This window comes from Dipodomys ordii, unplaced genomic scaffold (genome assembly GCF_000151885.1).
Source record: "Dipodomys ordii isolate 6190 unplaced genomic scaffold, Dord_2.0 Scaffold114, whole genome shotgun sequence".
In the NCBI taxonomy this organism is placed as follows: domain Eukaryota; kingdom Metazoa; phylum Chordata; class Mammalia; order Rodentia; family Heteromyidae; genus Dipodomys; species Dipodomys ordii.
This window is the reverse complement of record NW_012267330.1, coordinates 2437404-2451013: the sequence shown is the minus strand read 5'-3', so window position 1 is coordinate 2451013 and position 13610 is coordinate 2437404. Positions and strand designations below refer to the sequence as shown.

The 13610-nt window shown below is 46.8% G+C and overlaps 1 protein-coding gene across 1 annotated transcript in view; it reads left to right on the top strand.

Annotated features, from left to right (window-relative positions):
• Myo7b (myosin VIIB) overlaps window positions 1-13610 on the top strand; it is a 99339-nt gene that overhangs the window by 49583 nt on the left and 36146 nt on the right. The window contains exons 11-17 of the mRNA XM_013028813.1: window positions 914-990; window positions 2120-2239; window positions 2439-2581; window positions 4533-4743; window positions 5139-5274; window positions 11846-12009; window positions 12288-12425. Of these exons, the coding sequence (XP_012884267.1) occupies window positions 914-990; window positions 2120-2239; window positions 2439-2581; window positions 4533-4743; window positions 5139-5274; window positions 11846-12009; window positions 12288-12425 (989 nt within the window). The remainder of the gene's footprint in view (window positions 1-913; window positions 991-2119; window positions 2240-2438; window positions 2582-4532; window positions 4744-5138; window positions 5275-11845; window positions 12010-12287; window positions 12426-13610) is intronic.

Sequence of the window (13610 nt, the reverse complement as noted above, 5' to 3'; positions counted from 1 at the left end):
TCCACTTCTGGCTCATGGGTGGTTCATTGGAGGTAAAAGTCTCACAGACTTTCCTGCTGGCTTCAAACTATGATCCTCAGATCCCAGCCACCTCAATAGCTAGGATTGCAGGCATGAGCCACTGTTGCCTGGCAGCCCTTTCTGACTGGTAAACTTTTTATCTGCAGGATTCATTTCACTTTTTTTTTTTGTTGGTTGTGGGGCTTGAACTCTGGGCCTGGGCACTGTCCTTGAGCTCTTCAGCTCAAAGCAAGCACTCTACCACTTGAGCCATAGCACCACTTCCAGTTTTCTGGTGGTTAATTGGGCTGGCTTTGAACTGTGATCCCTCAGATCTCAGCCTCCTGAGTAGCTAGGATTACAGGTGTGAGCCACCGACACCAAGCCTCACAATTTTTTTTTTAAGTTTACAAAAGAAAACTAAACCTCACCTTCAGCTTGACAATCAATTCTAAGGTAGACATTGACTCAAAACCACCAGGTCCTTCCTTCTAGAAAGAACTAGAAGTAGAGAAGAGGCCTGAAGATCATTACTTATAGTTAGTGTTCCTGATACTTATTTTCTTTGAATAAATAAATGCTTCTGGGAGCTGGTGGCTTCACCTCTCCTATACCTGTCCCCTGTCCATCCCACCAGCACCAGTGCTTGCTGGGCACTCCAACCCAGTCTTTTCTTTCCAATCAGTCAGTTCTTCAAACTTCCCTTTGGCTTGGGGCCCTGACCTCACCCGGCATAGGTGACCGAGTCTGTTCAATTCACTTGCAGCAAGGGTGCGAATGACTCTGGTCACTGAGGACATTCACCCTGCAAGAGAGGGTCCCCAGAGATACAGTGGCTCACCTCCAGGACAGTGGTTTCTAGGGTAATGATGTGGGGCTTTTTCCCACTCAGGGTAGCTGCTTCTCTCTCTAGCTGCAGTGTTTGAGAACTTGGATTCCTCTGATGTGATGGAGTCAACCGCCTTCCCCATTGCGATGAAGTTACTGGAGGTATGGGCCATCGTGTTTACTACCTGCTGCTTTTGTGAGACTTGGGGGTGCAGACTGGTGCACTCCTGTCACGCCTCTGATTCTTACAGTCCTCCCATGGTCCCCTCACTGGCCCTCTTCTCTCTTCCAGAGTCTAAGACCCGCCTTCTGCTCACAGTGGAACCTTGAGGATAGTAAAATGACCAGTTCAGTGTTTTAGTTTTAGTTTTTGTCTACTCTTGGCAGTACTGGGGTTGGTCTCAGGGTCTTGCATTTGCCAGGCATGGCACTCTGGCCAAAGAGCCACGCTTCCAATCACTTTTTTTGCCCTGGTTGTTTTTGAGATTGGGCCTTACTGCCTATCTGGCCGTGTACCTGAACAGTGATTCTCCTATTTTTTTTCATTTATTTTTTATTTTTCGCTGAGATGACAGTCAAGCATCACCATGCCAAGCAATTGGTCAATAAATGAGTCTCTCAAAGTTTTATGATCTGGCCAGCCTCAAACAATGATCCTTCTTATCTTAGCTTCCTATATGACTAGGATTATAAGCATGAACCAGCAGCACCCAGCTGTTTCTTTAATAAAGTCTTGTGTTTGGGGACAACCTCTGAGCCTCCTACCTATACCTCTTATAGCCAGGATGACAGGTATAAGCCACCCTGCCAGCTTCTTAGTTCAAATAGATTCTCACTAAGTTTTGTGCAAGTACCTGGAAATATTGAGTTTTTCTAGCTAAATCTTTCCCACAAGGTGTGGGGAGGGCAGCCCTTCCACAGTCCCCTTGTTCCTCTAGGCCTTCAGCCTCTGGGAAGGTGTTCTGGTTGGGGCACAGTTGAGACCCGGTCTCAGAACACTTCCTGTACCAGCCCTTATTCCAGATGCTAGGAGAGCAACATGTTGGGGCCTGCCCTCAGATGCACCCCCTGCACACTCTGCACCCAGCACTCCTAGGACCCTGGCCTGTGGCCCTGATTGTCCTAGCCTTGGTACAGGCAACCTCCCACCCTTGTACCCTTATCTACTGGACATGGGGTGTTTTATCACAAGAGGGAGTAAACCATGGCAGGAGCACCTGCTCCTGCCCTGGTGTAAGCTCTGGGCCAGGCCCTGCTCCACAGACAGAATGCCACCTGCCTGTCTTCCCAGGTGCAGCACCAGGTGCTCCGAGACTGTCTAATCAAACATACCATCCTCATCCGTGGAGAGTATGTCACTAGACCCCTGAACATTGCCCAGGCCGCAGATCGGAGGGATGCCTTTGTCAAGGTACAGGACTGAAGGGGCGGGAAAGAGCGGGAAAGATCTGTTGGTAGATCTCCATTCTGCTGATCACCCACCTACTGGTGGTGGATCCCTCATCCTCTCTGGTCTGGGTTTCTTGTCTTTAAAGTGTGGGTAACATCCCTCATAGAGCCTCTCCAGTTGAACTTGGGAAAAGGTTAGCTTTCACCCACTGTCTCCCCAGGGCATCTATGGGCACCTCTTCCTGTGGATCATCAAGAAGATCAATGCTTCCATCTTTCCACCACCCTCCCCGGACCCCAACAGTGTGCGGAGGTCCATTGGCCTCCTGGACATATTTGGCTTTGAGAATTTCCAGAACAATAGGTATGAAGACCTTAGTCCTCCTAACTTCAGAAATGGAAAATGAAACTGGGCGCTGGTGGCTTATGCCTGTCATCCTAGCTACTCAGGAGGCTGAGATCTAAGGATCATAGTTCAAAGCCAGCCTGGGCAGGAAAGTCTGTGAGACTCTTATCTCCAACGAACCACCAGAAAACCAGAAGTGCTGTGGCTCAAGTGGTAGAGTGCCTGCCTTGAGCTGAAGAGCTGAGGGACAGCACCCAGGCCCAGAGTTCAAGCCACATGACCAACAACAACAACAAAAGAAATGGAAAACAAATAGCAGCTCTAACTGAGCAAGTCAGAGTAGACCATCCCTACTTCTGATCCCACTCCACCCCTTATTACTGTGGGGACCAGAGACCTCTCTCTTTTACCTGTGGAGCCAAAATCCACCCCAGAGAGCTGGGCTGAGACCCCAGGGTGACACTGCTCTGGAGCCCTAAGCTCTTTTCATGAACCAGGACTTGTCTGTCACACAAGATTAAGGTGACAGTGGAAACCAATCACATGATTTCATCTAGGGGCATTTGTGACTTTAGAAGGAAGCACATGGAGACAGAACATGTCTGGTCCTATGTCTCAGCAGAACCACAAGTTAAAGAGTTGTGACTAGCAAACAAATCAGTACACTACAATGGGGAGCAGTATTAGAGGAGCCTTTTAGGTCCAGGATTGTCAAATATAAGCCATCCAAGGGCTAGCATCCTGGGGGTGGGGACAGAGGTTTACTCACTGTAGTCAGGTAGGAGGATGCAGGACTGGCAGGCCTAGGACTAATGCACAGGAACTCTAAAGCACATTATACCATTGCCTTCTTGCCCTAAGAGAGACAGAGAAGTAGACCAGTATACCTGTGGACACTTTGGAAGTGGATGAGTTATTAGTTCTAGAGATCTACATGCATATGGGGACTCCTTCCTAAAAGAAGATGCTTAGCTGGTTTTGTGATGGAGCTGCAGTGTGGGGGCCTGGGAAGGAGGTTCTGGAAGACCCTGGGTTGCATTGGTCATACCCTCTGTAAAATGTATGAGGGCCATGGTGGGCTCTTATACTTCACATCAAGCAGTCTCAAGAATAATAAGATATAACCTAAGTGGGTGACCCAGCCTGAGGAAGCGATGTCTGAGAGAGCCCCAAAGAGGAGCAGGATGAGTCAAGAGAAAAGAGAAGAGGGATACCAAGTGCAGGCTCTGTGCTAGGAAAGAACCAGGAACCTGCATGGTGCTGCAAGAAAAACAAAGTGACCACAGGATGGCACCAGTGAGTCCAGAGAGATTGCCAGTGCTTCTACTGTGGTAGCCTTCTAAATCTGAACACAAGTCAGCTGGGAGGATCTGAAGCAGCAGAAGGGCATGATCTGATTTAAGAGGGTCAAATAAATGACTCTGTAGTCTCTGATTTGAATCAGATATGGCTGGGAAGGATGCCTGGGAAGAGCAACAGGTGGGAGGACAGTGGAGATGGTGAGAGTCTGGTAGGTGTGGAGGTGCCCAACTGGGTCTCTGGAAGCTCACTCAAGGGCAAGGCACTTGCCCATGGGGCTAGGGCTTCTTGTGTCCATTTGGCCCCTTAGGGATAGTCTGCCTCAAGACAGGCAGTCCTGGCAAAGGAACCCGTAGGCCTGTACAGAATCCTAAGAAGCTCTGAACTAGGACTCGATGCTACACTGGGCCATCTTATTTCTCTCAGTTTGTGTGCCATGAGGTGGGAAAAGTGAAGGTAACAAGAGCAGGGCAGGGGTGTGTGCAGGGAAGTATGCATCTATAGGTACCCCAGTGCTCTGTGTACATGGAAGGTGGATCTGGGAGAGGGTGGGGAGGGGACTCTGCATATTTGATTGGTTGCAGAAATGCCAGTGATCACAAGCTTCCACTAGCTGCAGGAGGGCCAGGCTGACCCTGCTCCACCCCGGGCGGTGGCATTTCCTCCACAGCTTTGAGCAGCTCTGCATCAACTTCGCCAACGAGCACCTGCAGCAGTTTTTTGTTCAGCATGTGTTCACCATGGAGCAGGAAGAGTACCGCTCTGAGAACATCACCTGGGACTACATCCACTACACTGACAACCGGCCCACTCTGGAGCTGCTGGCACTCAAACCCATGAGCATCATCTCTCTGCTAGATGAAGAGAGCCGCTTCCCACAGGTGTGTGTCAGGGCCTCTGGGTGGAATCCTGCTTAGGGCTCTCTTGTTTGGTCAGATTTTTCCTGGGATTGTCAAAACCTCTGCCAGGAATAAGTAGATGAATTCAAGACTGATCAGATCCTCCTCCTCTTCTTCAAGGCCTGCTTCAGTGTTTCCTGCAGGAAGGCTTTTTTGCCTGTCCAAAGGGTGGAACAGGAGAGCTAGTGATGAGGGTAGCTGGCCCAGCTTCTCCCAGTTGGCCCTCACTTGCACAAGTCTCCAATCCATCTGCAGTCATCAGTGTAGTCATCAGTTTGCCTTGTCCCCAAAGGTGACCCCCCCCTGAGTCCTGTGGGAATGAGGCCTCATGCCTGGAATTTGGGACCTCAGCTCATTGAACATCTGGGTTCTTCCAGGGGACAGATACGACCATGTTGCAGAAACTGACCAGTGTCCATGCAAGCAACAAAATCTTCCTAAAACCCAAGAACATCCACGATGCCAGATTTGGTATTGCCCACTTTGCTGGCGAGGTGTACTACCAGGCAGAAGGTGAGCTCAGTTCCATTCCTACCCCATCCAGCCCCGGACCTGGTTTCAGGGAGACCAGGAAAGGGAGGCTGAGAGAGCAGGTTGCTTCAAGATGTGGTGATGGGATGTGAGATGCATGGTGTGGCTTTTACTGGAGGGCTAGGCAGGTATAGCTTTCCTTTTTAGCAGCAGCTCTATTGAAGCATAATTCACATATTCTATTATCTGCCCATTTCAAGTGGATAGTTCAGTAGGATTTTTTGTTTTGTTTCTGTTTTATTTTTGAGACAGCACAGGCTGACCTTGATTTCTCAATCCTTTTGCCTCAACCATCTGAGTACTGAAATTACAAATGTGCGCCACCACATCTGGTTCCTCAGTGGGTTTTTAATCAAATTCATGGAGTTATACAATGACTGTCATACTTTTAGAACATTTTTATTACCCCAGAAAGAAACTTCCCCACTATCCATCACTCCCCATTTTCCTTAACCCTAGGTTAAAAGCTAATTTCCATTTCTATGGATTGGCCTGTACATGTCATATAAACAGAAGCATGCAATGTGTGGCCTTGTTTCACCTGTCCTGATATTTTCAAGCTTCATCTGTGTTGCAGCTCATATTGATATTTTATTTCTTTTTATTGCAGAATAATATTCTACTGTGTGAATATATCACATTTTGTTTATCTCTTCACTGATGGATGTTGAGTTGTTTCTACATTGTTATTCTATATAATACAGCTTGTAGACATCCATACACTCATGTACACTTTCTGTGGGGATGTGTGTTTATAGTTCTTCTGAGTATAGATACTTAGAAGTGGAATTCTTTTTTTTTGGGGGGGGTCCGGTCATGGGGCCTGAACTCTGGGCCTGGGCACTTGTCCCTCAGCTCTTCAGCTCAAGGCTAGCACTCTACCATTTGAGCCACAGCACCACTTCTGGCTTTTTTCTTTTTGCTTATGTGGTGCTGAGGAATTGAACCCAGAGCCTCATGCATGCAAGGCAAGCGCTCTACCACTGAGCCATCTTCCCAGCAGAAGTGGAATTCTTGAGTTATACATTAACACTATGTTTATTTTATTTTTATCTATGCTTCTTTTTTTTTTGAACTGTCTAGCAAGCCTCGTGCTTGTTAGACAGGCAACTGAGTCATGCAACTCACTCTCTAGTTATTTTTCAGGTAGAGTCTTGAGTTTTCCCCTGGAGCTGGCCTTAAACCATGATCCTCCTTACTACAACATCCTATGTAGCTGGGATAAGTGTGAATAATCATGCCTGATTTATTGATTGGGGTGGGGACTTAACTTTTTGCCTGAGTTGGCCTACCACTGTGATCTTCCGAATCTCCACCTCTTAAGTAGCTGGGATTGCAAGTGTGAACCACTGAGCCTGGCAATGTTTAATTTTTTGAAGACTCACTAAACTCTTTTCTGAAGTGGCTATATCTGCAGTCCTGCCAGCAGTATATGTAACTTTTCTACATGCTCACCAACACATGTTATCATCTGTCTTTTTTATTTTTTGGTTTTAAGTATCCTAGTCGATTGGAAGAAATAAGTCAATGTGATTTTTTAAATTTGCATTTCTCTGGTTGCTAATGGCTAATGGAGTATCTTTCTGAGTACCTATTGGCTATTGCTGTACTTTCTTGAGAAGAATGGCTGTTCAAATCCATTTACTTTCTTTCTTTTTTTTTTTTTTTTTGCTTTTGAGTGGCAACCGTACTTTATATATTCTGGACAAAAGTGCTTCATCAGAATTGTGACTTGTAAATCTTTTCTTGTCCTGAGGACTATCTTTTCACTTTCTTGAGGGAGTCCTCTGAAGCACAAAAGTTTTCCATTCTAAACAAGTTGAACTTCTCAAGCCTGGCACCAAGTGGCTCACACCTATAATCCTAGCTATTCAGGAGGCTGAGATCAGATGTTCATGGCTCAAAGCCAGCATAGGAAAGAAAAGTATGTGAAACTACTATTTCTAAATAACCAGCAAAATGATGAGCTGGCAGCATGGCTAAAGTGGTAGAGTGCCAGCTGTGAGCAAGAACACAAGCTTGTAGCTCAAGCTCTGGCACTAGTGTATGTATGTGCAATGCGTGCACACACATACACACAGGCACACACACACAGAGTTCAATTTCTCTACTTGCTCTTGCTTTTAATTTCAGTGTCCAATTGAATGTTATGTGGAATACATGTTCTTCCAAGAGGTTTCAGGCTCAGCTTTTCCTTTTGTCTCTGATGCACCTTAAGTTGCCTGTGGCATATGTTGAGGTAGGATCAATAATGGCTTTGAGTAGAGAAACAAAGGAGTGAGGTGGTCAACCTACTGGTGTGCTTAAAAGAGAAGCGTGACTGACCAGTGGTGAGGAGAGTTGGGCCGCTGCGCTGACATTACTGCCAGCAGTGCCACTCTGTGGGTGAGTGAAGAAAGGAGGAGTTTGGGGCTGGGAAGGTGGCTCAGTGGTAGAGCGCTTGCCTTGCATGCATGAGGCCCTGGGTTCGATTCCTCAGCACCACATAAGCAAAAAGAAAAAAAGCCGGAAGTGGCGCTGTGGCTCAAGTGGTAGAGCCCTCGCCTTGAGCTGAAGAGCTGAGAAACAGCGCCCAGGCCCAGAGTTCAGGCCCCACAACCGGACCCAAAAAAAAAGAAAGAGAAAGGAGGAGGCAATCTGATCAGTTCAACTAGAGACAAATGCAGGTGTTTGGTGATATAAGTGGCAGGAAGGGATGGTGGTTCATGTAGGTGAGGTGAGGTTCCAGGAGGCAACGTTCCATGGAGAAAAGGAGGCAGCTCCATCAAGGTTCCTGCCAGATCCAGATGCTAGACATTTAAGAAAGAAAGCTCCTAGAACCCCAAAAAGACTCTGAGTCCACCCACACTCCATGGATGAATCAAAGCCGGATTTTGTTTTGTTTTGCTTTTGGGTCCTGAGGCTTTAGCTCAAGGCTAACATTCTACCACTCGCTCAACAGCTCCAGCCTGAGCCACTGTGCACATGGCGAGTTTATAAAATATTTTAAAATTTTATTTAAAAAATTTAAAAATCTTTGAATAGTTGTACAAAGAGTTGTCCCTTAACAAAGCAGTTTATGAATAAAGTGCATCTTGAACTGGGCACCTTGTGGCTCTTGCCTGTAATCCTAGCTCCTCAGGAGGCCGAGAGCTGAGGATCGTAGTGCAAAGCCAGCCTAGGCAGGAAAGTCCATGAGATTCTCATCTCAGATAAACCACTCAGAAAATGGGAAGTAGCCCTGTGACTCAAAGTGGTAGAACACTAACCTTGAGCAAAAAAACTCAGAAACAGAGCCCAGGCCCTGAGTTCAAGCCCCAAGACTGCCACACACACACAAAAGCATCTTGATCAGTGTCACCCCCTTCAACATTCTCACCCTCCCTTCAACCCTCCCCCTCCCTTACTTTTCTTAAGTTTTCAGTATATACAATGAATTCTTGACTGAATTCTGCCCCTCCTGCTCTTCATTCATCTATCCCTCTCCCCTTGTCCACACCTCCCACTTGTAAGTACCTTTTCGTGGTTGTTATTTTGTAGGGCTTTGACTTTGTCTTTCTAAGAAATTACATTATTCAAGTTCTCCCTAGAGTCTACCATATTTCATTTAATACACTTGTAGTCATTTGTATATCATCCAATGTGTTATGTTTTTGTTTTGTTTTGTTTTTGTCAGTCCTGGGGCTTTGAACTCAGGGCCTGGGCACCATCTCTGAGCTTCTTTTGCTCAAAGCTTGTGCTTACCACTTGAGCCATGGTGCTGCTTCCAGCTTTTTCTGTTTATGTGGTACTGAGGAAATGATGCATGCTAGGCAAGCACTCGACCAATAAGCCACATTCCCAGCTTCAATGTGTTTACTTATAGATTTATAGGCAAATTCTAGCTACCACAAATGAAGGAAAACAGGCAACCTTTGTTTTTCTGGGTCTGGCTTGCTTCACTTAATATAATTTTTCCAAGTCTTTCCATTTCCCTATGAATGGCACAATATCATTCTTTCTAATGGATAAGTAAAATTCCATTGTGTATATGTACTACATTTTCTTGATTCATTCAGAAACCATGAAACACTAGGTCTCTTGGGCACAGGTAGAAACTTTCTAAGTATCCAGAAGCACAACCAATTGAATAAAGACTTGATAAATGGGATTGCATAACATTTAAAATTTTCTGAAGAGCAAAAGGCAGATAACAAGCTAAAAAGAAAAATCTACAAAATGGGAGATTTTTCACCAGCTATGCATCAGACAAGGGCTAATACCCAGAACATCCTTAGAGCTTAAAAAATCAAACCCTTAAGGAAAACAACAACCCAATTTGTAATGGGCTAATGACTTAAAGAGAAGAAGTAAGAATGGCCAATAGACACATTAAGAAATGTGCAACATCTCTGGTTGTAAAGGAAATGCAAATCTAAACAACACTGGGATTCTCCCTCACCACGTTATCTAGAAAACAACAAATGTTAGCAAGGATGCAGCCAAAAGGGAACTCTAATACACTGTCAGTGGGAATGTAAACTGGTTCAACCAGTCTGGAAAGCAGTATGGAAATTCCTCAAAAATCTAAACATAGGGCTGGAAAGGTGGCTCAGTGGTAGAGCTCTTGCCTTGCATGCATGAGGCCCTGGGTTCGATTCCTCAGCACCACATAAGCAAAAAGATAAAAGCCGGAAGTGGCACTGTGGCTCAAGTGGTAGAGCGCTAGCCTTGAGCTGAAAAGCTGAGGGATAGAGCCCAGGCCCATAGTTCAGGCCTCACGACTGGACCCCCCCAAAAAAAACTAAACATAGGGCTCCCCTATGATCCAGTAATCCCACTCCTGGACATTTATCCAATAAAACACAAACAAGGTTACAGTAAAGCCAGCAGCACAACCATGTTCATTGTAACACTATTTACCATAGCCAAGATATGGAATCATGCCCTTCAATGGATGAATGGATCAAGAAAATTTAGAGTTCTATTTTTCTGAAGTGACATGAAACTTACATGTATGCTAAGATCCACGTAGCATCTTTCTAAAATTTTATTGAAAAATTCTAGAAATGTTTATTAATGCAAAGCACTGGTTTTTATGGTCCCCTGCTGAACCTATGGCCTCAGTTCTACTCCTTGGTGGAGAATTAAGCCACTGTCTCCCCTTTGAAAAAAAATCAGGAAACTCCTTCCTCCTGGATGGAGCTGCTCAGCTTGAGCCCCCGAAGACACAGGTGTCACTGAATGTAGCCCTCACCAGTTCTCATTCTTCAGAGGCAGCTTCCCAGTTCACAGCCTAGAAGGGGCTCGATGGTGCCTCTTCTTGGGGTGGTCTGGTGCTGCCTTTGTTCCTCTCAAGGCATGCCCCTCCATGGTTCCCAACTTTGAGAGGACTCTCTGCTCCCACTGAGCACTTGGCACTGTCCCGTCCCTGGGTGCTTCCCCCTGCAGGCAGAAGTGGAAATAGGACCTTTCCTCTCTATATACCAGGATGTGCAGATGTGCATGAAGCATGCCACTCAGGGTGGGTCACTTAGACAGGACAGAGTGGAAGGGCACAGTTCAAGATCTTATCTTTGGGGACCTCCTCTAGCCTGGCTGTCATAAGCAGCACATCTTCAGCACCTTCTCAGTGTGGTTCTGTATCTACTTCAATGTTGGCCATTCTTGGCTGGAGAATAGAACCCCACCCCTGGATCTGTACTTGTCTTAGTCAGCTAAGGCAGCCATGACAAAAGCCACAGAAATAAATGTTTCACAGTTGTGGATGCTGGAAGCCTGAGATCAAGGTCAGAGGGCTGGGTTCTTCTGAGCCCTCTCTCCTTGTATAGCTGTCTTCTGCCTGTGTTCTTGCATGATTCCTCTGCTCACATCTATGTCTTCATGTGACCTCTTCTGACAAGGACCCAGGTCACCCTGGTCAGGGTGCCCTCATAACCTCATAAGATTACCTTATGATTACCTTACCTCTCTTTTGTTGTGTTTGTGTGTGCTGGTACTGGGATTTGAACTCAAAGCCTGGGCCCTGTCCCTTAGCTTTTCTTCTCTACCACTTAAACTATGTTTACACTTCTGGCTTTTTGGTGATTACTTGGAGATAAGAGTTTCACAAACTTTCCTGTCCAGGCTGGCTCCAAATTGAGATCCTTAGATCTCAGCTTTCTGATTAGCTAGGATTACATGTATGAGCCACTGGCACCAAGCTGTTACCTCTTTAAGGTCATTTTTCTATGTTTCTAATGTACTAAGGGTTAACTTCTTAACTTTGAATTTTTTGAGGGGGATACTATTCTGGTGACCACACTGTTCTCTCCACTCCCCTTTCTGGAAGCTCAGTGTTCAGATTAGAGAATCCCCCAGCTCTAGCAGCATTCTGCGAGTCCCCAAAGGCAGAGGAATTGTGTCCACTTAGAGACAGGGTGAAGGTGGTTTGGAGAGCTAAGAGACTGAGAGTGTAGAAGTCATAGGTAGAGACAATGAACCCGCTGCCTGGTGGAGGGGCTGACAGCATGGTTTCGGCAGGCCGGTGTGGGGTCCCTATGGAGTGAAGGCATGGCTCAGCTGGTCTGATGGGCGGTCCATGGTGTCCCCACAGGCTTCCTGGAGAAGAACCGAGATGTACTGAGCACAGATATCCTCGCCCTCATTCACTCCTCGAAAAACAAGTTCCTGAGGAAAATATTCGATCTGGAGTCAGCAGAGACCAAGCTGGGCCACGGCACCGTCCGCCAGGCAAAGGCAGGGAGCCAGTTGTTCAAGGTGTGCTCCCAGGGCCCTCAGAACCCCCCATGCCTCCTAAAGGGAGGGCTCAGGACCTGGCTGATGTGCCCAAAGAACATTATTTATGCACCAACGAGTCCCCACACTGAAGGAGTCTGCACAGAGCAGGCCCTGGGATTCCTATGTGGAAGAATAAATGAACAAATGTGTGAGTGGATGGATGAATGAGCCCACTAACCTTGGCAGAAGCCTTCACTGTGTCCCAGCCCACAGATCCCCAGCCCACCCCCACTGCCATCCTGTGCTTCTGTCCATAGCCTACAGACTCCACCAAGCGGCCCTCCACCTTAGCTGGCCAGTTCAAGCAGTCCCTGGAGCAACTGATGAGAATCCTGACCAGCTGCCAGCCCTACTTCATCCGCTGCATCAAACCCAACGAGTACAAGAAGCCACTGGTAATTAAGGGAAGATGAGCCCAGGGAGGGAGGAAGAGGCTAAGTCTGAGTATCTAGGGTCGTAGTTGTTTGCTTGAAATAAGGACAGTGAGGCAGAATCAGCATAGGTCGTCACAGGCAGTGACCTGAAGGGCTTCTGAGCTCCCTGATAGGAGTTTTCCAAGCCCTGCCACCATGCGCTATGTGTACCTGGCCAGGCTCTTGGCTTCTATGCGTCTTGACTTTCTCTTCCATAAAATCAGACTCACTCTTCCCATAGGAATGGAGTAGGGCTTCACAGGCTAATGTCATCCTCGGTGGCTAAGACCAGATGGGGCTTACTTCACATGTGTGTGGTGAGGGGTTAGGGGACTTGGGATGGTCAATTTGTAGAATCAGAAGCTACAAGCACAGGGACAAGCACAGGGACTGCTCAGAACAAGAAGATAAAGGACACAAGATAACTTTACAAAATCCCATAAGGGAATAAAAATATGTATTATATTAAATGAGGTGCCATTTGAAAAGGATGTAGTTATAGAGATGTAGTTATAAAGATGTAGCTGGGGCTGCCTCATGAAGCTTCCTTTCAGGTACAGCAGATGTTAGACAACATCTTTTGTTCCTTAACCAGTGGGAAAGATCACAGTACTCTCAGAGAGTCCTGCACGTGTCGCTACTGCTCACCTTGGGAACTGCAAGGCAGGCAGGCAAGCCCAAACTGAGGTTCAGACTCTATGGCAGTGTCTCTAGTGAGGACCTCAGCAGGGGCAGATGCTTGGTGTGAAGTATGGAGGGGGAGGCCACACCAAGGAGCCCAGCAAGTTTGGGCTCTGAAGCCTGCCCAGGCACTGAAGAATAGGTGGGAGGGGGCGCTGAACTCAGGGCCTAAGTGCTGTCCCTGAGCTTCTTTGGATCTAGGCTAGCACTCTACCAATTGAGCCACAGTGACACTTCTGGCTTTTTCTGAGTAGTTTATTGGAGTCTATCTTCGAACCACGATCCTCAGATTTCAGTCTTTGAGTAGCTAGGATTACAGGCGTGAGCCACCAGGGCCTGGCTAATACCTCATTTTTTTAATCAGAGCCAGTTAGTTACTCCCACCACAGAAGCTGCTGTAGAGATTAAATGAGAAATGCACAGGCCTACAGAAAGCATTTGATAAATAGCTATTGACTACCTACTCAACACTAGTGGGGGGAGGGG